The sequence below is a fragment of the Psittacula echo genome (assembly GCF_963264785.1).
Source record: "Psittacula echo genome assembly, chromosome: 7".
Taxonomy (NCBI): domain Eukaryota; kingdom Metazoa; phylum Chordata; class Aves; order Psittaciformes; family Psittacidae; genus Psittacula; species Psittacula echo.
Window position 1 is genome coordinate 34653212 of NC_137740.1, and position 24030 is coordinate 34677241.

General features: G+C 40.2%; 2 protein-coding genes across 11 annotated transcripts in view; one reads left to right on the top strand and one right to left on the bottom strand.

Moving 5' to 3' along the window:
* Nucleotides 1-9302, bottom strand: part of PRKCI (protein kinase C iota) — a 31980-nt gene extending 22678 nt beyond the window's left edge. For 2 of the 3 annotated variants that reach the window (XR_013957408.1, XM_080623116.1), the window contains exons 1-2: nt 9026-9302; nt 1506-1627 (exon numbers count right to left, since the gene is read on the bottom strand). Coding sequence is in view for 1 of the 3 variants with exons in the window: in XM_080623116.1 (XP_080479242.1) it covers nt 1506-1627; nt 9026-9141 (238 nt within the window). In the remaining 2 variants the exon portion in view is untranslated. Of the gene's footprint in view, nt 1-1505; nt 1628-9025 lie in introns of those variants that run through there. The other variant, XM_080623117.1, reaches the window with a different exon arrangement.
* Nucleotides 9303-9446: 144 nt separating this feature from the next.
* Nucleotides 9447-24030, top strand: part of PHC3 (polyhomeotic homolog 3) — a 40297-nt gene continuing 25713 nt past the window's right edge. For 5 of the 8 annotated variants that reach the window (XR_013957406.1, XR_013957407.1, XM_080623115.1 and 2 more), the window contains exons 1-6: nt 9494-10879; nt 14074-14221; nt 14977-15135; nt 16560-16637; nt 18237-18395; nt 21245-21343. Coding sequence is in view for 6 of the 8 variants with exons in the window: in XM_080623115.1 (XP_080479241.1) it covers nt 14096-14221; nt 14977-15135; nt 16560-16637; nt 18237-18395; nt 21245-21343 (621 nt within the window). In the remaining 2 variants the exon portion in view is untranslated. Of the gene's footprint in view, nt 10880-14073; nt 14222-14976; nt 15136-16559; nt 16638-18236; nt 18396-21244; nt 21344-24030 lie in introns of all 8 variants that reach the window. The other 3 variants (XM_080623111.1, XM_080623110.1, XM_080623112.1) reach the window with 3 other exon arrangements.

Below are 24030 nucleotides of genomic sequence, written 5' to 3' on the forward strand. Positions count from 1 at the left end.
GTTCCTTTTAAAAAAAACCAAACCTATCTCTAATTAAAGAGCAGAAACTGAGACAAAACAAACTGCTGCTTCAAGTACATTACTGACTCCACACAAAATTTTCTATAAATGTTTTATTAAAGCAAGATCTGTGCTTCTTACTATGACTGACACTGCAGACACTTCAGTGAGGATTCTATCTTCTTCCTTTAGATAAAACAAAGCAGCCAGCTTATTTACTATTTACTTATTACTGTGAAGTAAATGTTCAACCCAAATAGCACCACTACACAGTTCAGTCATAAACACAATTTATTTTGCTTTACTGCATCTGCCTGGTATAAATAACTTTGGAATGATAAGAGGAATAAAGAAGGGAAAAAAAAAAAAAATGGAAGGCAGAAAGAAAGAAGGAAAACCTGCTCAGGTTCCCAAGAGTACATGATCTTCAACACACCTGCCCATATAGCACTTCCAAAAAATCAACATTGGTCCATGTTTAGCTTTAAGCAGTGAATAAACTGGCAGTCACCCAATTTTGACTAGGAAAGCCCTGAGAAGGGGAGGAAACAGTTCTATAAGCACCATTTATGCTGATCACTGCACACAAATACTAATCACTGCCAACAAATCACTGCACATTACGGCCTTTCATGTACTGCATCAAGTACTTAGCATGCTAAAATAACTCAACAGCTATTTCATAATTTATATGTCTCTTCCACATAGTTCAAAATTGCATGTAGAACACATCAATTCCACAAAGAAAACAGGAACTACAAATAACCTTTTAAAAAAATTACTAGTGTATGCATACAGCTCAGCTGGACTACATCTGTTAAGAGGAAGGGAGAACAGACTCCCAATTCTTTTTTCATCCTAGATAAACTCTTACATGGATAACTTTAATGCTAGAGATGACAAAAGTTCTCAGCCAAGACTGTTACTGCACTTTGATGAAAAGTTACTATGTATCATTTGGACAAGTAATTTCTCTTTTAATATTCTGAAAGAATTTTATTAATAGCTATGTGTTAATAGACTTTAGGTTGCTAAAGTAACAGCTCATACAAACACTCAAAATATAATGGTTTTGCTTACACATACAATTTGGCTATATATTAAATTGTGTCAATATTTTAGATAAATACTGTAATTTGTATAATTTAAGGTTAGTTTAGATCTTTTTCAAAGATTTAAGACTTCAGGGGAACCGTGGTCATCCTCAGTAGTATAATCCTCTCATAAGAAATCCTAACACTGAATTCACATTTTGATAGTCACTGAGGTTTTATCTGATCGAAACATCATGCTACACGCTAAGCAGTTTGAAGCCACAACCTTTTCATTAAGATACACTTACAGAGGTACTGGATAACCATTCTTTTTGGAGTCAGTTATACTATTTCTAAAAATACACTTATGACATACATTTCGTAACGTTATCTTATGAAGGTAGAGGGAAAGGAAAAGATGAAAGAGGAATGCTAGACGGCTGAAGAACATATTGATCAGCACTGATTTACCTTCTTCATCAATCCATTTCATGGTGAAAAGCTGCTCATTGTCAAATGAGCACATGTCTCGAACTTCACTGCATAGTCCCTCAAATGAGATGGAAGGTTCAAAATAGGTTATCATGATGTCCCTAAGAAAGAGAAAAATAAATCAGTGAACTTTTGTAATATGTAGCACTTGATCATCACCTCTAACACTTTCCATGTACCACTAATATAAAACCCATCCCTGCTGCAGCCTCTAGAAAAATATTAGTCAAGCACATAAGTTCCCTTCCTACAGCAGTCAGGCTCCAGGTGTTTTTGTTACCAACTACTTGACACTGAATCCTCCAGGTATTTGCTTAAGAAAAAGTAAGATTTAAATGTCCAAATAGTTTAAACGAGTTGCAGCAGATGTTAACCACACACATAAATGAGACACATTATATACCAGTGGAAACTGAAGAATGAAATGCTATAAAAATTGTGAAGGACATTATTAACATATAATAGCTGTGTTTGTGCTTTAACAGTTATTTTGTTATTAGCAAAATGTTAAGAATGTACATGTGTTCAGCTACATTTTGATTATGTAGATGTTATAAAAAAATTAGTGAAAACCATTAAACAGGTTTCCTAGCAGACTGGGGGAATGTTCCAAATACTGACTGAATGTGCCTTGAGAAAAAGGAACCCACAATGCTTCACTGCAGTGATGGGGAAGAGTTAAAATCTACTACTTTACTGTTATGCAGAATAAGTATTTCTGTTATAATTAAGATTAAAAGCTAAGTTAACCAGGTGTTTAAAATGCGTTAACATAAAATGCTGACCCATTGTCTTGTTATTTGCTGGGCCTTAAGGGGGAAACAGGTGACTCAGGGTTGCAGTCCTTCAAACAAAGGATTTCAGAGATACAGCCCAGAGGAAGGCAGAAGGCTGTTTACCACACTACTCTTCAAACATCTTTTATAAGCCAAGTATGTGAGCTACGAGACTAATCTTCCCATAAAAAGCTCAGCTAGTTGGGTTTTGTTTCAGTTGGAGCCAGCCACCAGTACTATTTGGTAAGAGGTGAGAGGGGAAATATTGAAGCAACTGGGAAAGTTTCTACCTGGTCAAAATTGACATAAACATTCCTGCCAGGCACAAGTACACATATACAGCAAGTTAAACACCTTTAAATCATCCTGTGCGTTGGGCAGACTGGTATCAAGGTGGTGACTTAACATGACATGCTGTGGTCACTGAACCTGAACCACTTTCAGGAGTGGCAGAGAACACACATGATAAACATGCCTGCCTGAGGCTCCTTTAAGTTCAGCAGCATCAATAAAATAAACTAGCAATTTCTAAGCGCTCAAGAAGAACAGCGAACCTACTTTTGGATTTAAGAGCACAATCAGAGTTAGTGTAGTTACAGGAAAGACTCCAGTAAGGAGGGCAGTGAAATGACCCCTCTTCAATAATCTAGATAAAGCAGTCAAAAAGTTGCTACGGTATTTGGTTAAAGAATTGCTCCTCCTCTTTTCACACAAGAAAAAATGCAGAACAAAACAGTATTTGGATCCCAGTATTTAGACACAGTACTTCGGGGCAAACTGGGCTTTGTTTGAAACACCTGACTGCGACCCTTCCACAATTGTGGCAAACCATGTTGTCTCATAAAGGTTTCCCTTCACATGCTCTATCAAAATGCAAACTGCAAACCCAATGCCAACATTTGTCTCTATGAACAGAGGTGGATTTAACAGTGTGTTACTGTTACCGATACACAGGCATCAACCAAAGACAAACCCATGAGGCCGTATTAGGAGACAAAGTCTTAACCTGTATTTCCTGTTTTTCAGGGAAGGAAATGAGGCACTGCTTACTTAGTAGCTTCACTGATTTTGTGCTAAAGTTTACCATCCCGTCATTTATTTTTATTTTAGTGCAGATATATTCACTTTGGAATATTTTCTTAAACAAAAGTTAAGTTCTGAAGGGCACTGAGAAGTCAGAGTTAAGTATTTCAATTACTGCAGTTCATTTTGTGGTTGAACTAGTATATAATGAGAGAGGGTATGTTAAAATAAGTAGTGACTACATGACTTATTGTCATACAAGCAAAAAGAGTTAGGTGACAGAGCATAATCTCAAGAGACTGTCATCACTGATGCTCTAGCAAAAATGAAGATTAAAAAGTATATATATACTAGCAAAGTCTATTCATCAGGTTTTCAAACTTGATGATTCAAGTTCACTTAAAAAAGATTTATTTGTACTTCAGTGAAGAAAAAGTCACAACACACCACATAGTGAGCAGCCTAGTATCTGTATCTATAAGGAGAAATTGAAAAAACCTCTTCCTACTTGTTGCTACTTTTTAGTAGCAAAATAGTTGCCCTTCGAATAAAAGGAAAGTTCAATTATTTCAGAATTTAAGCAAGTTCCCTAAATTACTACTCTAATACCTCCGACAGGACATGTATTAAATTACAGGACACAGGACAGTTATTAAACCCATTTGGAAGATGTTACCATCTGTTACACCAACCACTAATCAGACTTTCGGGGATCTCCAGCTAATAGCAATATAAGTATCTGAATACGAACAAGGTTCCACAAGCAACGTGTAGCACACTTTTCCCAGAGATGTGAAGCCAGTTTTATATAACACAGAAACTGAAAGATTACAGGTTTTCCTACAAGCTTTATTTTGCCATTTTTGCATTTTGACATTTTCTATGGAGGCAGGTCTCACTTTCAGAGTAGTTCTGGTGTTTTCCACTCTTCTTGCACCAGAAAAATACACCAATGATGTCTTCAATAGAAAAAAAAGCTGCATTCATTCAAGCTAAGACAAAGTCAAAACTTCACTGAGAAGAAATTTGGCATTTCAAACAAAAATTAGGAGGCCAAGTTGAAGAACAAAAGAAAGTTAAAACAGACTATAGCCTGCTGCCTTGCATTAAAAAAAATACAAAATGCTTTCCTTCACTAAGACACGGGCAAACATAATTTTGACAACAGCCCTTTCCTTCTCATGAAGATAAGCTTATACGCTGCTTTTAATAAGCATGTTTGTTATAAAGCTGTTCTAAAGCATAATATCCTTATTTGCCTTCTCATGATACACACAAGGAATTAGAAGAAAATCCGATTAAAGCACACCCTTTGCACCACCACATCTGGATATGACAACTCTTACTACAGAAGCACCATGGTTTTTAGAACTTGTTTTAGGACTATTATAATAGGTCTTAATCAGGGACTTGAAAGTAAGAAACATGCAAATAAACAAGACAGTACTTGTCCTGAATCACTTAGCATGTTGTCATTTATATATTCCATGATTATTAAAAAAGGATCATTTTATTCACACTAATAAAAGGCCTGCATGAATCCCTACCCTGCAAATCTAAGAATCAGTAGAAGATAAACCATAGGAAGACTGTGAAAAATACAAATGACAAATCTAAACACAAATGCTACAAAACAAGTTTTAAATATCTCTAGAATACCATGAGCCCCATCACTATCTTCCTGACCTTTCCTGAGATCAGTTTTCCTCGTGCCTTTTCTTTAACGGATCATCCAACAGTCATAATATCCCTTCAGAAAAAAAAAAAAACCAAACCACAAACAAAAAAAATTAAGAAAAAAAAGCTAAAAAAAAAACCAAACCCCTAAAAAAAAAAAAATCAAACAAAAACCAAACCAAAACAAAAAAATACAAACAAACCACAAACCCAAACAAAACCCAACCAGAACAAGCAAAAACCCCAAACACCAATGCCAACAGTCAAATGCAATTCAATATCTGCATCTCATTTTTTCACTTCTGAGATAACAATCACTGTAAAAACAGAGGTCTCAAACTGCCTGCATCCATAATCTCTTTCTGGAGAAAGTTTATCACCAGAAAATCAAATCAGTATTGAAACAGCAAGAAGCGGTGAAAGCATGTTCACAGGCTCAGACCAAAGCTTTCTCAAGCTGAACGCTCTCCTATGGAGAACCGAATCCTCAACAAACAACAGAAGACATTGAGCTGAAGAACTGATCAAGACAAAGCATAAAGGATGTGTGAACTCAAAAATTCTTAAACTTAATTCCAGGAAATTAATTTCTTAACATGTATCATGAGAGAACTGTCAGGAACATTCCTCATTCGAACCAAACCAAACAGAAAACAAGCAAACCACTGGTAACCTGTGCCTTTAACGATATTATAAGTCTAACCTACATTACAGCCTACACAGAGGAGGCAAAGAGTGCAAAATCTAGGTTGGGCACTGAAAGCATGCAAGCTAGCAGTCCTAATCATGACAGAAAAACGGTTCTTCAAGATTGTTGCTTGGTTTTGGTTTTCTTTTTCAAATCAACAGTGTTAATTCTACAGGATTCCTAGAGCACAAGCAGTGTATTACTCCTATCTGCTCTCTCCTACTACAATACAATCCTGTCTTAATGATATAATAGCTTCTTGTATTGAACTGACAAAAAAGCATCTAGAAGAAATGAGATAAGACAAAAGGCAAACTTGGAATAATATCAGAAAGCAGAAATGGTTGTAATTACAGATGCTGTTCACCTTTGAAGCTGCTACACTTTGCTACTGGATCATCAAAAAGTAGGTAAACATCAGTGTAACAGTAAATTCGTAAGAACCCGGTGTATTACATACACTGCGCAGATTACGGTAACTCTTTAAAATAGATAAGACTGTTTCCAGCATTTTAAACAACCTGCCCTGTGAGAAAGATAAGCATAGCTTACCCAAGAGAAGGAAACAGGCAGACAAACTCAACCTAATGCCTTAATTTCAAAGTCCTGAGAATTCCCCACCCCCTTACTGTCATCATCACTGCTCATTTTAGGAAAATTTTCCTTCCTGATTTCACGTATTTCATTAATTAAAGATAAAGAATTACCACTGCACAGCTGAATGAAACAAAGGCCTTTCAAAGTGTTCTTCATGAAAGCTTTTGTCTTGGCTGAGAAAAGCAATTAGGCTCTTGGCCAGCCTAAGCCTGTTTTGGAGATTCAGGTTCAGTTCTTTGCTCTAAGTCAGTAAGCAGGCATCTCAGGCCCCAAGCGAGTATCCTGACTATCAGATTCCCACTGTTTCAAGAACAAATCTGTGCTTCTGAGTTACTGAGTTTTTATTCTTTAACTAAAAACTCCTTCTGGAAGATGAAAAGACCTTCCTGTCAAGATTTCCACAATAACTTCTACAACCTACTTAAACACTTCTATTAAAATGAAATTAAGAGAGATTAACATTTCCTGATTAACACTATTTCCCATTAAATCCTCTCTCCAGCTCTAATATTGAGATACTTTATTTGACAAAAGGGGAAAATGCTGTCTTTGATAATCAGCATTTAGAGTCTCAGTCTCCAAGTTGCTGCAGTGTAAGTGCAGGTGAAGTGTTTTGCTTTGATACCCACTTCTTGATAGCTCTAGTCCAAGAAGGTGGCATGACACCTTCCATTGTAAGGAAGCAGAAGGAATAATTTATTTAGCTCTCGAAACAAATCATGACTAAGGCATTCAGCTTGTTAGTTTGTTGGTATTTGCAATGGTTAACCAACACCCTATGTGACTCAGTATGATTATTAAAAGTAAACTTGATAACTGCATTAACAGATAAAAAGTCAATAGATAAGACTCAAAAGAAACATTCCCCTCTCTGTGAAATTATTATCTCATATTTAAAGTCTCATGAGCCAGCATTTCTGTCCAATGTAGCAGTTTTCCTCCTCACTCCCACAACCCTGAGCTGCTTTCTCTGTTCTTGCACCACAGCCTCCCTGTGCTAAAGAATTCATATGATTGCATGTGGAAATGATCAAGATTAAAACTGACCCAGCAGAAGAAAAATAAATGGGTTTAACCCAGAACAGCTCCCACTTTGAGTTCACTGCTGGATCAAATGAACAATTCTGCCAGCCAATAGCCAGGGGCATTTCCACGTCCTTAAGAAATGGTGGATTAAAGGAACTGTAAAACAAAGAGTTTAGAATTTCATGTACTATGACTTGGACAGCGTTTCACTCATCTTTTAAAGCCACAGACTGTGCCAGTCTCTACCGAACTTTTAGAGATTTCTGACAAGAAAAGTCCCAAAGCAGACACAAGACAAAAATCAAACACTCAGCATGATTTCTGTACCTCTCTTAAAATTACAAAGACTGAGATAAGAGAAACAATAAAATAAATACTGTAAATGCAATAAACCATTTCTTGTACTTAACACAGATAACTGGAAGGAAGCTGTCGAGAGTACCATGTGTTCACTCTTAATCCAAAACCACAACCTACATTTTTTTCTGTTTAGATCACCTTCTCTAAAACTTAATGACCCAATGAACCACCATCAACCCTTGCACTCAAGACTTTTAAAGTTAGGTCCTATAACTGTTACTATTTAATAGGGGGTTGTGTTGCCAAACCAGATGCTTCTCCTGCCTTATACATAATTGTTGGAGAACCACTGAATTAGACCAGCAAAATTCAGATTTTTATTGTGCAGACCTCTAGCACGTTGGGTTTTGTTTGCCTTGGGTTTATTTATTTGTTTTGGTTTTGGGTGTTTTTTTGTTTGGTGTTGGGTTGTTTTTCTGGTTTTGTTTTTTTACACTGGAAGCATAACAGTAGATTTGTCTTAAATTACCATTCACAGACTCCCTCAGAAGTCACTCAATCCCTGGGAAACAGCCTAAAAACTGATGAAACAGGTTTTCATCCAAACACCCTCTTTCTCTAGACCTAAATATCAATTAAAGCACAGGGAACAGGACCAAAGATGGACCCTGAACATATTTTCTCAAGTATGAATTTTGGCATGTGTTTTGCAATGAGGTGTTATGAAGGAATATGTAGTCATTACTGAGAAGAGGTAAACACCCAGAGCCCTAGGGTGCGTGGAAGGGGTTAGCAGGGCAACGGACGCCCCTCTGGTACATCCATCCTCGTTTCCTGGCAAGGCAACCACGGGACGAAGGGGGATGTGCAGGCGCTCAGCCCCCAGCCCCCGCTGACACCCGAAACCCCGGGAGAGGCTGCTCCAAACAAATCCTCCAGATCACCCGGGTTCAGAGAGCAGCACTGGAAGTCGTTTTAACACGCTCTTTAGTCTCAGGGGGTGTTTTTTCCCCTCCCCTCTTTCGCTTTTCCCCTACAAGTTAAGTGCATGTCCAGGACTCGAAACGTTAAAATTACAGTAAGTGCATCGAAAAATTCCTTTTTAAGACCTCTCATTCGAGGAGCCACCACTGACAGAAACCCGCGAGCAGCCGTGCCTGGCTTCAGCCACCGGGGGGAAGCCAGAGACGTTCTCGACCCTCCAAACCCCGCACTAGAGGGGAGCCCGCTCCCTCCGTCCCAGGGAAGGGTCGCCTTCAGACCCACGGCCAGGCACTCGCCGCTCCCGAGGTACCGGGCAGGGCAACGCCGGCCCCGCTGCGCCGCTCCGCCCCGGCCGGCCGCCGCCTCTCTGGCTGCCCGGGCCCCACCTCCTGTTCCCACCGCCGCCGGAGCTCCGCGCCCTCACTCACCCCTTGTAGTAGGCTTTCACCCTGACCTGGTGGGCGCTGTCCCCGCCGAGGCCGCCCCCTCCGCCGCCCGGAGCCGACATAGTGCTGTTGCCGCTGCTGTCCCGCTGCGTCGGCATCCCCCACCCCGCGGCGGGCGGCACCGCCGGGGCGGCGGGCGAGAAGAGGTCTGAGGGAGCGGTAGGCGGCTGCGCGACCCCCGCCGCTCCCCGCCGCCTCCTCACAGCGCCAGGCAGGGCCGGGTGGGACCACGGGGCGGGGAGCACCGGAGAAAGGGCAGGGGGTGAGCGCGGAGCCGTGCGGGCCGGTGCAGGAAGGGAGGACAGGTCCTTCCCCGGCAGGAGGGAGGAGCCACCCGTCCGCGGCCGGTCAGCAGCTGCGCCGTCCGGGAAGGCGGGCGCTACGCCTCCTGTCTACTCCCCCCGCACACGCGTGCTACGTGGGCTCTTCCCCGCGGGACTCTGCGCACACCTGTGGAGCGGAACGCTCCACGCCGAAGAGGACAGGGGGAAGGGGCTGCTCAGAGACAGCAGGTATTCCCGTAGCGAAGCTGCCGGAGTGGGCCGCTCCCCGCCAGGCGAGCCAAAAGCCACTCGGAGGCCCCTCTTCACCTTTCTCCTAGCCCGGAACAGGAGCACGTACCACTCCTCAACATACACACTTGGTACAGCCCGCCGCGAGGCATGCTGGGGCTGGTGGGCGGCTGCCCGGCGTTGGCGCCGACGCGGCGGGAGAGCGGTAGGGTGGGTTGTTGGCAGCGCAATCGTAGCAGGCTGTCGACGAGCCGCCCTGCTGAGGTATAGGGATGGGTCTTTTGCGGCAACGGGTCGTTCCGTAGGGGTTCACACAGCTGGAGCAACGCTTGGGGAAGGAGCGAAGGTGGAAAACTCGTCCCTTTCCCTGGGTACCGAGAGGACTGACCCTGCTCTAAGGCTTGGGAATTCACTAACGCCCACAGCGGCACTCTGTGAAAAACGGCCGCTCTCTAAGCAGTGGAAGTGCAGCCGCGGACCAGGCCCTCCACTTGAGCGATGGCATAGAATCAAACCCATCACTACTTCCTGAGCACCAAGAAAACCAGACCTGGATGCATTCACTGTGCCTCTCATGTGGTGACTCCTGTACTAGTTTTGTCACTACCTACCCGGTCTGACAGGTGACAAAGTCAGGATTTTAGCACAAAACCACTGCAGAAGTGGCCAACGCAGAGCTGATAGCAGCAGGCCACTCAGCAGGTGTGGCAGTGTGTTTTTCACTACTTCTGTCCACTAAAATACTTAACCTGTAAGAATTCTAAATAATCCATTTAATGTGCACTGCCCGCAAGACAGTACATTCAGTTCTGTGAAGTTTTCATTACCCTGTATCAAATGGCTAACACATTAAGACAATAACATGAAGGATGCTTTTTAACTGGGGAGGGGATGTGTGTGTGTCTGTGAAGAGGTGCAGTAAACAAAAGGTGCTCTATTAAAACTGTTACTTATCAGCCACTTCATCATTGCAAGTAGTGTTTCCTTCCAGCCTGGCCTATTACTATACCAGCAGCCTCTTTGATAACACATACTGCCCAATGTCTCCTGCATGGATAGATATATCTAGGTAATCAGGTAATCCTAATATATAGGGAACCCTCGTTTTCTTCTGTTATAGCAAAAACAATTACTCTTTTTTTTCTGGGTTGCTGTCCGCCCAAATACCCGCCGCAGCACCTCACCAACGACATCGCGGTACGGAAACAACATGGCAGCGGACGCCGTCACGTGCGCGGCGCCGGTGGCGCCCAGTGCGCCTGCGCGGCACCTCCCCGGAGGGAGGTGAGAAGATGGCGGAAGCGGAGTGAGCGCCTTGTCCGAGGCAAGTCTCCCGGCGGGACGCGCGGAGGAGGGGGAGCGGCAGCGGCAGGCCCCGGCCAGGCCGCGGCGGGGCGCGTAGGCGGGGACCGGCGTCCTGACAGCGCCCCGCAGCGGGCCGGCCCCGCGCGGGGAGCGGGCGCCGCCCCGCCCACCCACCTTTTTCCCGCTCCCCGGCTGCAGCTGCCGCCTGTGGGGCTGCTGGGGGCGGTGGTGCTGGGTTGGAGTGCGGCGTGTGGGCTGGGAGAGACCGCGGCCCCCAGTGCTTAGGGCTTAGGGGATGGGTCAGCCCGGCGGTCCCGGCCTGCGGCCCAAGGCCCTGCCTCTGCCCAGGGAGCAGCCCCGGGACTCCCTCGGTGGCTCAGGCTGCCGGGCCCGAGAAGCCCCCCGCGGGGTTGTGCCATACCGGTTCGCGGGCAGGTTGTACTGCACAGCTTGGGTTGTATTTCCACAGAGCATAGTTCTAAATTTTCTGGGTTTGTTGTTTTTTAGCGACCCCAAGGTTTGGACAAGGTTGGCCGTATATTCGAGCGAGAGTTAAGGGAAAGAGAGTTTATTTTGCCTTCAGTCGCATGCAGAAATGCTCATAGAGGTTAGGCTTAGAGAACACTGTTTTCTGTGATGTGTACCCTTGAGAGTTGTAAGGAGAGGTCATGAATGGAAGGAGTAAGAATAAGCTCTATATGTGTAAAACAAAAGCAAGCTTACTTTCAAATACTAGTTATGGTTGCAGTATGTCAGTGGTGTTTGTTATTACCGTGGTGTTTACCAAAACTCAAACCTCCTAAAACATGAGTGGTGACATTTATATCCACTGTGAGGTAGTTTAACATTATTGGTATAGAATAGCAGGTTTGGTTTTGTTTGTTTTTTTCTTTCTTTTTTACTTCAGGTATTTGCTTTGACCAAAAAAACATATAATGTGGACAAAAATTCTCAGTGTTTACATTATGCAGTGTAACTTGAAATTATGTGGTGTCTCATACTGTGACTGCTTGAATAAATGCTTATTTTCCATATAATTTTCTGTTATGCTTTATATTTTGGGCTTGCTTAAAATCAATAGTGGCTGTTTAGTCTGTTTTCTAAAATTTGCTCTGCATTGCAGAGGTTCTTTTGAGTTAAAGTTGCTCACAGGCAACATGACTGTGAGGAATTCATCATATGCTTAACAAAGTTTATTTTACTGTAAGGTAAGAGTTTTGCCTGTTTGATAGTTGAGTACTTGATGAGCAATGTCATAAGATTATTTTCAATTTTATCTGAGGGGTATTTTTATAACTGGAGTGGTCTCTGCATATATGGTGGTGTAAAGTAAATAAAAGAGATACCATAAAGACAATCTGATTTTTAAGTCTGTAATGGCTTTTACGCTTTCTGTCATAAAATAGCCATCTCCTAAACTGTAATGGATTCTTGGTTGCCTTGCTAAAGACAACCACTTTTAATGTATTTCCTTTTCTCCCTTAAACATTCCACTTCTCACTGAAAGAAAGAAGTTGTTTCTGCCAAGTGTCATCTGTTGGAACACTTTGCGGTTCTTTCAGCCGGAAGAGGGCACGCTGTTTCTGCGTGGTGATGCTGTGCTGTGTTTGTGTTGCGGTAGGACTAAGGGCTGCAACTAAGCGTCTCATACTTAAGTGTGGGGTTAGAGGAGGACTCGAGATGCACCTCAGCACCTAGCCGCGCTGAACCAAAGTTTAGGAGCAATTTCCTGTTCTCCATTGTACATCCATTTCAGGAGCAACTTGGACAACTGTTTTTGAGAATGAGGCACTTCCAGCTAAAGGATTAACAGCTCTCATGGGTTGAACTGATGGAGTAGCATAGTAGAGTGGAATACACTGCACATCTCACTATTAATACATCTAAAATGTGGCTGAGAATGAAGGCAATAAAACATCCAGTGTTGTTTTCTTAGGCTGATTTAACTGGTTGCATAACTCTGCTAAAACTAGCTAGGCAAGTTGTAGGTGCAGGTATTTTTATTTGCTTTTAGTGTTCTATGGAGGGGGATGGGACTGTTTTTCAAGGTACTTTTCATTAGTGTTATGTGAAATTAATGAAAAGTGGGTTTAGGAGGGATGCTGGCTTTATTGCAATTGAAGTGTTTTAACCCCTGAGTGTTAAACTCTAACTAATGTAGGTAGACAAATGACATTAATAACACACAACAGATCTGAATTTTTAACAACAAAGCCATATTTTTTTCCTTCAGTGTTAATAGTAGGGAATATCTGCTTTTAATGCATGCTTTATTGCTATGAATGTTCTTTGACAGCAAAGCATAGAAGTATACAATAGTAGCTGTGAGGTCTTTAGGTAACCATCTATCTATTAAAGTTCAGTTATTCCAAGTACTCAGGAGCTACAGCATTGTGTGCAGTTATTTCTCTACTTGCAAAGCAGTTGTATTTTGAGAGGTGAAGCTAGGAGCCTGGCAACATTGCATTCTACTTTCAGCTGTGTGAGTTGAAACTTGTAGTTATGTTCCCGTTTGATAGATCTTCCAATGTTAAACACTTCATAATGCTGAATTTTTACTAGTACGTTGCAGCTCTTTCTGAGTATTTTTCTGAGCCTTTCTTTGTTGTAAGAAGGAAACACATTTTCTCCCCCTAGTTTTTTTAACGTCCTTTTAAAAGCAATAAACAACAACTATGCTGTTAATTGTTAATCATAATATTAATACTGGAAAAGAAACTAAACGCTCATCAATATATTAAGATATGTGATTCTTTTCAGTTTTAAAGATGATATTTTGGAAGAGAGATTGTACTCTGCAGCAGAGGGAAGTATCATAGTGCTGGGGAGGAATCACCAGAGATGCCTGACTAGGTACTTGTTTCTTTGGTGCCTGCTGTATTTTGTGAGGTATTGCTGTAAAAAGTAAAAACATTTTTCCTTGCGTCCTTTCCATCTCTTTCAATGTCACCAGTGATTTTTGCCAAGAACGTGGGTTTTCCTATGTACAGAATGATTGGCCAGCAGTCTCAGTGCTGTGGGGAGAAGAGATATGGCAGTATTCCTGTGTAGCTTGCTAGAAATCATAGAATAATCTTGCATGTATTACAAAATTGGTCACCTCTTGCTACTTTTGATGGATCTTAGAAGATTTTCATTTCTTTTTTTCCTTTAAAATCATTGTGTGCTGTGCTGGCTTCTGTTTGTGAACCACTTTTATTTCAATGCTACCAGGCCAGATGAACAGTGCACCGCTATGGAGAATGAACCAAACACCACAACATGTTCTGCATCTACAACTACTATCACTACCACCTCCACTTCCCGGACACAGCTACCACAGATATCTGTCTACAGTGGCTCTGACAGGCATGCTGTCCAGGTACTGAGCTGTGAAATACTCTTTCCTGTCCTGTATAGTGCTCTCAGATACAGTGATTGCATGGTACTTTACACAAGATTAACTTTCCATTGCTAATTACTGTCGTCTTTCTCAGTATGTGACTGATTTTCAGAAGATGTGTCCTACCAAAGGGTACTTAAGAATAGTGCAGGGTACAGGCCTGCCTCCCAAATAAGGGAGAAGAGAAATGCTGAGCTGGAAAGTTTGGGGTTTTTTGCCATTCTCTAAGGGTATAGTTTATTAACATAAACCTATACAAAATTACACAAAATGAAGCTGGCAGTTTGGCCAACATAGACTAGAGATCTGGAGGTATCTCTGTGTTACTGCTGCTTTGGATCCAGCCCCCTCTTGCTGTTCTTTAAATTAGGTCTTCTCAAATTCTCTATGGTACGGTCTGTTCTGTTGCGGTTGATGATTGAGTCTCACATGTTATCCTGATCTTTCAAAAAGTGGAATGTTATGCAGGATTTGTTGACAGGAACCTAAGGGGCTTGGGTGTGGTGTCATGAATGATGCTGTATTGTCAACTGATTGTCAGGCTTCTCTTGAAAATGTGAATATGTTGACTGTATTCTGTGACTTGGTTGAGCTCAGTGATGGAGCAAATTCAGTGTTATGTGATTGGTATGAAAAGGATTTATTTGGTTTTATTCCCTTGTTAAACTTCCGCATCATCTCAGTGTGGTGTATACTTTGTAATTGTAATTAATTAACCTACTGATTCATCACAGGTTATTCAGCAGGCCTTGCATCGTCCTCCTAGCTCAGCTGCTCAGTACCTCCAGCAGATGTACGCAGCCCAACAGCAGCATCTAATGCTGCAGACTGCTGCTTTGCAGCAGCAGCATTTAAGCAGTACCCAATTCCAGAGTCTGGCAACTGTACCACAGGTGAGAGTGAAGATTGCTGGAAAAGAATGGTATACTACTTTCTAGAGTAGGACTGTAATTTTAGAGCATTGTCAAACAATAACAGCTTAAGTGCCTGAGCTTAATGCCTCACAATAAGTCACTGTTATATTGTAACGACTTTGTTATTTTAAATTGTATCTTCCTCCAAACTATTTGGAAGATTTTGTCTAGTGTTATACATGCTCCAGTAGGCTACCATTCCACGCTTCATTGCATACATTATGATGCATCATGTAAACCATCAAACAGTAGTAAATATTAAAAATAGGCCACTTCAATCTCCATCCCATTATTTCCTCTAAAAGTTGATGGGGAAAGCAATGAATAGCAATGTATCTTAGTGAAAGCAAATAAAAATAATGAACATCTGGTATCTTAGTATGTTTTGCCACACATCTGGCTGCATTATAACTGTGGCAAAATTCCGTTTTAACTCTGTGTGTGGAAATGTAGAAAGAAAATGACATTTCATTTCTGAAGCACAGTTTTAACATTAGTGAACACTGGAGAAGAGACCCATTTTGAAAATTCAAGCAGTGGAAAAATTTCCTTTGATCTCAGTTGACCTCAGATTGAGAATACTGTTTTGCAGAGATAGGTGGTTGTTAATGATTTTACAATGGAAATGCTAAAACAAAGTTAAAGACTTCAGGGATAAACCAGTTTGTTGCTAGAACTGGCACTGACTTGTCTGTGCTCCTGGCTTTTTCTTCTATAGCTTTACCTTTAAATTGTGGTCATATATTTATTTGTCTGTTTTTTTGGGGTTTTTTTGTGATGCATTTGTGTGTGCCTGTACAGTTGCAAAGACAGAGCAAAGCAAATCAGGATGGGGAAGGCTAAGAAATTTTGGTATGCAGTCTCTTAATACATAATCTAAATCACTGTCCAGATATTCATCTGAAGGGCTGGAATAGTGTACTGTTACAGACAATAGATTTGCATACATACGTTATCATTCTAGAATATAAGGGTATTCTTTACAGCATTTATAATTTTTGATTTATTTTTAGATCGCTCAATAATAAAAAAAAATTAATTACAGCTTTTAATGATCACATTTTAAGTTCTGAGCACCATAGGTAGCGAGCTGATTAGTTAGCTCCATCATTAACGGGTTGATAGACTTTACCTCTGATGGTTTTCGTTCAAGTCTTGATCTGCAAGATTCTAAGTGCCTGAAATTGGATAGGAATTCAAGGCATTTACCACCTTGCAGATAGCATTCCGTAGTGCAGAGTGATCTTTGCTGTAAACTAATTCTGCTGAGAAAAGCATTTTTACTGTTAACTCAGAGAAAAGGTAATGATAGAGAGGGATGTTTCTGATGGTTTGTGCAATGATATGAACATCACTTAAACACTTTTTGATTTCAGTATTTGACACCTATTCTCGCTATTTAGGCAAGCCTGTCAGGTGGGAGGCAATGTACTTCCCCCACTGGGAATGTCACTCAGCAGTCAAGCATGTCGCAGACCTCGGTACGTAACTGAACAAAGCCCTCCATCCGTTCTCAAACCCTCTTGGTTATTATTTACCTACTTGGAAAAAGAGAAAAGATTTTAGTATTCAAATTGGTGTGGTTAAAATTAGTGTTACAGAAACAGTAAATAGAAGTATGACAACTCTGTAGTAGGTGATGGCTGTGCTTCCAGCATTCACCAGTCATCCTGACATGTGGTGTCAGCCAGTATCATTGGCCACTGTTGGAGCCTTCCCCGGTTCCAGACCTATCTTGGTACTCCGAGAGACAGCTGCCTTCTCCATGTGCACCAGTGATTGTTAGGCCACTGCAGGAGTCAGTCACTCCCTGAGCTTTCATTTCTTACATGATTTGTGACTGTATTTTCACATTAGTTTCTTAATTCAGGGCACTACTGTACATTAAAATCATTACGTGTGTATCAGCAATTAAAGAGCACCAAATCTAAAGAATCTAAGTCAATGCTCAAAAATGTATAATAAACTGATTAAATATTTATAGCATTCATTCTTTTATTGATTATCATCTTATTATCATGCATCTTCTTTGCACTTTCAATTATTTTATCCATATTCTAGGCATGTGCTCAAGTTTCAGTTATTAGCAGTTCTGTGTTCAGTTCATGCTGTATTTCTTTAAGCGGCATCTTCAGACATGTAATTTGCAGTTTATGTGCAGTTTTACAGTTGTCTTGAGTAGGACTTTGTTAGTCCTACAGACATCCTGCTTATTAATCATTCCCTCAAGCTGTTCATGACTTCAGTGCATAGCTTCAGTGACTTAACTGTATGTTTTTTTTAAGCTCTCATAGCATTGCTTTGGCTTACAGCTGTTAGAAGTAAAATCATTAATTCGTTAAATTTAAGAGGGAAAATCGTTAAAGATATCTGATGTTAAACTAACAGAATAATTGGGCTGGGATTTTTCAAGGAAATCTTTTGAGTAAGTGATGAAAAAGAGCTGGGCACTTAACTCTGTTAGACTGGTTAGGGGGAAAAAAAAAAATGGAAAAAGACCCCACCAAACCAAAACCACAATAACTTTTGTTTGAGTAAGTGCTATAAAGAGCAATTGCTGAGAAGCATTTAATATAAAATTATAGAAAGTTTTAGTCTCTAGTCATTTTTAAATGTGCATATGTAGAATGAGGAATCAAAGTCTGTGTATGGTGGCACAAAGAAGTGTCCTGATCAGGTTGCATAACAAGCATAATAGAAGATACCAGTCCAGTCAAATAATACTAACATTTAAAGATGCTTAAATATTTAAATTCAGGTATTTTTTGAAAAATTTTGCAAGCTCATGCTATGTATTCTGCAAACATTTATTTCAATGAGGTATAATTTTCAGACTTCGTAATATCATTGTTTATGATCAACTGCTTATTATTTACTGCAAAGCATTTGCTTGCAGTTTAAGATTTAAAATGTACAACCTTGACACCAGTGTTTGCGATGATTGGCTCAATATGGTTTTCTTGGTACCTCTGCAGTTCAGAGATTTCAGCTGCCCCTGCCAGTTTTGTCAAAGGCTTTCTGGCTTTAGACCCTAGGATGAATGAATTTCCATGACAGAAGCAATATTTTTGTTTCCTTAGATTAACCTCTCCACCTCTCCTACACCTGCACAGATAATAAGCCGTTCACAGACCTCCAACACCACCAGCAGCAGTATTACCCAACAGACTATGTTGCTGGGGAGCACCTCTCCAACCCTGAGTGCAAGCCAGGCTCAAATGTATCTGCGAGCTCAAATGGTGAGTTTTGATTACAATTACAGCCAAGCTGGCTTTGGTCCCTCCCTGAGATCTCTGTGTACACATCAGCCCCCTTAACAGTTTCAGGTTTTATTTTGTTTCTATAAATTATTTATAAATACTTTTCTTTAGTTTCAGGTAGCATTGAGAATTTAGTTACCAATACGTGAATACATATCTCCCGAAACACTGTAGACACCAGAAGTAAAAGGATTGCTGTAGCTTAGTTCTCTGGTGAAATTTGCTTATGTGTTTTTAGCCTGGCTGTACCACAATTATTAAATTGATCATATGTGGGGAAAAACAGAAAGAACACCTGTTTTTTCTGGCTGCGTAGAAGGGCATACTGGAGCCTGGCTATGTTTGAGGTAAATTGTTTTCCAAGACACTGATAACATTCGGAATTCTGACTCTTGATTAAAATATTCTTATATTTAACTAAGATTGTTCTTTGCATTACTGTCCTCAGAAATCAGGTTAGATACATAGCTTTCATTCTCTTCAGATTGATGTGAAACTCATCAGATTTTTGCAGTCCCCTGTCAATATAGGCAAAAAAAAAAAAAAGCTGTTTGTTGGGGTTTTATGTGGCTTTTTGTTTGGGTTTTTTGGGGGAGTTGGTTGGTTTTTGGTTTTGTTTTGTTGTTTATGGTGGGTTTTTTTAAATTAATACTCGCTCTAGTTTCACATAAATTGAACCCTACAATCTGTGTGGGAATTCATAGAAATTGCTGAAGTTCTACATGAATGCTCTGGTACCAATCAGTACTTCGTAAAGGCCAAAGACTCTGTTATGGCTTGTGTGAGTTGATGACCAGAGTGCTCTAGTGTTAGGTTCAACTACCTAAAATATGAAAAATCATTGTTACACTACACTGAGATTCAGAGCCAGAGGTCTGTGACTGCAGTGATATATAAAACTAGATTCAGGCATGAGTTCTTGCAGGAGTTGCACCAAAGAAGCATGTTTGGGAAAATAAATCCTTTCTTCTTTTTCTGAGATTTTTCTTAAAGATGCGCAGCAATGCTGTTATGCTAAGATGAGGTGGTTTTTTCTTTGGCTATTGTTTTCCTACATGTTTATTGGAAAAGTAGTATAACTTGAAGTAGGGATTTAAAGATCAAATCCTTTTCATTTGCCAGGGAAAGGATTTCTTGAGTCTGTGGATTGAAAACAAAGCTAGATGCTGAATGCACCTAGTACTTTTTAACAGAACAGGAACTACACGTTAATTTCATGTCCCTGTCTTTCAATATGTGTTAACAACTTAGTAGCTGAAGCAATATGGGGATGCCATTGCTGGGTTTTGTAGTAGCAGTCACTCTCAGTGACATGGATTATTGATAAACTTTTCCTATTTGTTTACACTGAATTTTCATCCAGACTCTTAATGTCAAATCCCATGCTTATTTGAATAACTGCTTTATACCCCAATTTCAAGAGTGAAACTTACCCTATTAGTTTCTCTTTAGAATGCTGTTGCTAGCCTTGATAATTCAAACATCATACTTGTCCTTCAGTGTTTCTAGCTAACATAATCAAAGTATTTTCTTCATCACCAAGATCTTTTTATAAAAAGGTCAACTCATATCTCTAGCTAGCTAATGATACCAGCTTCATCACCACATCCATTCAATTCCAGACAAAAACCTTCATATTTTTTTTTCATAGCTGCTCCTCACAGTTGAGATCTCTTTAAAAATGTGGAAGGCTAACTAATGGTCTCTCTTCAAAGCTTTCCGTAAAACTTGTCTTTGCTGTATTGCCTATAAAGAAATTAATGATAGTTGGGTGTGCTGGTATTCTGAAGTTAGTAATTTCAGGTTGGTTTTATAATCGTAGAATCATAGAACAGTTAGGGTTGGAAAGGACCTTAAGATCATCTAGTTCCAACCCCCCTGCCATGGGCAGGGACACCCCACACTAAACCATGTCACCCAAGGCTCTGTCCAGCCTGGCCTTGAACACTGCCAAGGATGGAGCATTCACAACCTCCCTGGGCAACCCATTCCAGTGCCTCACCACCCTCTCAGTAAAGAATTTCTTCCTTAGATCCAAGCTAAACTTACCCTGTTTAAGTTTGAATCCGTTACCCCTTGTCCTGTCACTACAGTCCCTGATGAATAGTCCCTCCCCAGCATCCTTGTAGGCCCCGTTTAGATACTGGAAGGCTGCTATGAGGTCTCCACGCAGCCTTCTCTTCTCCAGGATGAAAAGCCCCAACTTTCTCAGCCTCTCTTCATAGGGGAGGTGCTCCAGTCCCCTGATCATCCTCGTGGCCCTCCTCTGGACTTGTTCCAACAGTTCCATGTCCTTTTTATGTTGAGGACACCAGAACTGCACACAATACTCCAAGTGAGGTCTCACAAGAGCAGAGATAATATACCTTTTCTCAGTATGAAACTAAATTAGCATAGTTAAAATCCATATAAAAACTCTGCTTGTTAAACAACATTTTGACAGATTGGAAGATCTGAGTTCTCTTTCTTTAATATAGCAGATATTGTGCTGCTCTATTGACTTTTTCTTGCTGTTGTTTCACTCATTTGTAATATTGGAAGGAAAGCCCTCTTTAAAATGCTTGTATAAAAGATGATGGGTGTATATGTATATGAAAGATTTTTCTCAATATGTAGAACAAATATATTAAACTATTTTACTTTTATTCACTTACACAAAGAACAACTCATGGTTGTTTAAGTTAATCTAAAAGTAAAATGTAAATCTTACAAGCTGTACATCACTACATGTAAATTATGTGTATCTCTTTAAAATACTGTGTTTCTTTCACATATTTTCAAAGTGTCAGTCTCTTACAGATTTTTTTTTTTTTTTCCTTGCTTAACAGCTTATTTTTACTCCTGCGACCACTGTGGCTGCTGTCCAGTCTGACATTCCTGTTGTCTCATCGTCTTCCTCGTCTTCCTGTCAGTCTGGAGCTACTCAGGTGAGTTTGTGTAAATTTATTAAAAGTATGTCCAGTAAAGTGCGCCAAAACTGAAAAGCAGAGAAACATTGCACTTAAGTTTACTTGCTTGTAAGAGCTACTCATGGTTACTGGTTATATATAACTTCAGTATGCTCTTTGCCATCATCACGTATTTAGAGGCGATTATGTATATATGCAAAATTTGGAACCTGGATACGACATTTTAGGTCTTTGTAATTAGTTCTCATCTTTATTACTTTGAATAACTTCATGTTATCAGCTGAACTTGTACCATGTTCTCACTGCTCACTGTTTTTCTTTATAATTTGGAAAAAATGCACATTGTTGTACAGATCACTACTGAACGTATTAGTCAGTCTTCTGGTGGTGAACATCTATCTAACAAATTTATGCTTTCATGAGAGAGCTGCTTTTCTATCTTAGCAGTTTCTTTAAAAGCCTTTGATTAACTGACCTTGCTAAAAACCTTTTAGAAATCCAAGTAAATTATACCCATTGAATATTCTCTGACCTTATGCTGACCCTTTGGAAGATTCTGATGGATTTAAAGACCTTGAAGATGAGTCACTTCTGAGATAATGGTGAATCATTGAAGCTTGTCTTCCCTTTGCTTTTACAGTAGGAAGGTGAGATGGGCAAAGCTTGCTGGAATCCAACTGTGTGTTTATGCAGGATGTTGCTGAGCAAGCTCACAATGTTAAGTTTATCAGTTGAGTTTTCATTGAAAAAACAGACTGCTTCTTCAGTCATAGAGTTATCCTCATTATCCTTTATCACAGCTGCCTTTCTTCCTCTGGATTTTGCAGATAAAGTTTGAAAGTTTGGACAGGTTATTGGATGTGCTAGCAGCTTTTCTTGAGTTTGTATCTTTGTCTTTTGCATTCAATGTAGAGACATCAATAAAGCGTATCGCTTTACAGTCTTGTATGTACTGCAGGGTTTTAGAGGTCTGCTTTGCACAAGCATGCCCAACTGTGCAGTCTCCTGAGACATTATTGCAGAGGGAAGTGGAGATTATAGAGCATTAGTCAGATGGTCTGCTGTGGTGATTCTGGCAAACATAAGCCTTTCCTCTCTTCTGTCAATGTTCCATACTGCTGCCAGATGTTGTTAACCTTGGTTGTCTGGTAGTTTCTATAGCAGCAATGACATTGCAAAGGTAGAGTTTCGTCTGGAGTCAGGGATGCAATGGAAAAGCTTTAACACTGGTACACTTTATTTTCCTTACCTTGTTATAAATATGTCCTTAATGTTTCAGCTGGGTTTAAAGAAATGTCTTTGTTCACTGTATAAGCAAACCTGAGCAAGTAGGCAATGCCAGTTAACAAGAAAAAAATGCATTTAGTTATAGACACCTGGTCTAGTGGAAGGAACCCCACATGGCAGGGGATTGGAACTAGATGATCTCTAAAGTCCCTTCCAACACAAACCATTCTATGATACTACATGTATAGATGTGTATGTTAACACTTAACCAAGATGTTTGTCAAGGTACAGTGTAGTGATCTCACAGTATCATCTTCCATGTAGAAATTCCAGAGAAATGCATAAGATCATCAATGATTATCAGGGTCTCAATGGCACGTCTAACATGGCCTGTTAGGTGAACTGACACTTCTCTCCTACTTACTTTTCCTCACTTTTGCTTTCATACTATTTTCTTATGTGTCCCCTTATGTATGACCTGGACATCTCAAATTACTTATCTGTTAAGGTGTACTGAAGGTTGATTTGTACTCACAGATAGGATTGCAGTAAATGCTTTATGAATGCCAATAAAGAAGCACACCTTTGTCTTCAGTTCAAAATTTGAAAGCGTCCTGTGGTAAGACACTGAACAGTGAGAAATAAAATGTAAACTAGCTGTTCGTTGTACACGTACTGACTGTTGAATGAGAGAGGGATTGTGTAATAGTGGATGGTGATAATAAATAGTCCTCTTTTTCATGTCAAGTGTGATGTAAATTAGTGTTACAAGGGTAGTCTTTATCCTGGAAAATAAATTCTTGCTCAGCATGTGGGATTGGAAAGCTCAGATCATTATGTACAGAATCTGGCTGTGATAAAACAGATACTGGTGAAAATAACCACTGACTGATTTACACTTCAGAAGGCAATCCTTTTGTACCTTCTTATCATGATACATGAGACATTAATATCACTGTAGAAATAAAGGGCTCAGGTTTGTTAGGACATGGATAACATACATTAGATTCTGATCCCATTGACTACTGACTACCTAAGGGTCTGGTTTATGTTAGTCTCTGGAAGCATAGTTAGACCACTGCACATCTGCAGCATCTGTATAAAAGTAGAATTGCATTTGCTTAAGATGCTTTTTGTCTTTGAAGGCACAATAACAGAGGAAAAAATGCAAGTTTTAAGTCAAATTAATGTAACAAACAATCTCAGTTTCTTTTAAAAGTTCAAAAAGAAAAGATAATTTCTGTATTTTCTTTATCACTGAAGTAATTTATGATCTCCATTCTTTAAGTTTTATGGCTTAGAAGATACTTTGATATGCAGATTTTTAACTTCTCATGTATTTTGATCACATGGGATGAGGAGCATTACATAACAGTGGGTTTGGGTTGGTTTGGTTTTTTTTTCTATTTTTTCCTGGATATTTGTCATAAGTATTTATATGTGGTGGTTTTTGGTATGGGTTTGTTTTTGGTTTTGTT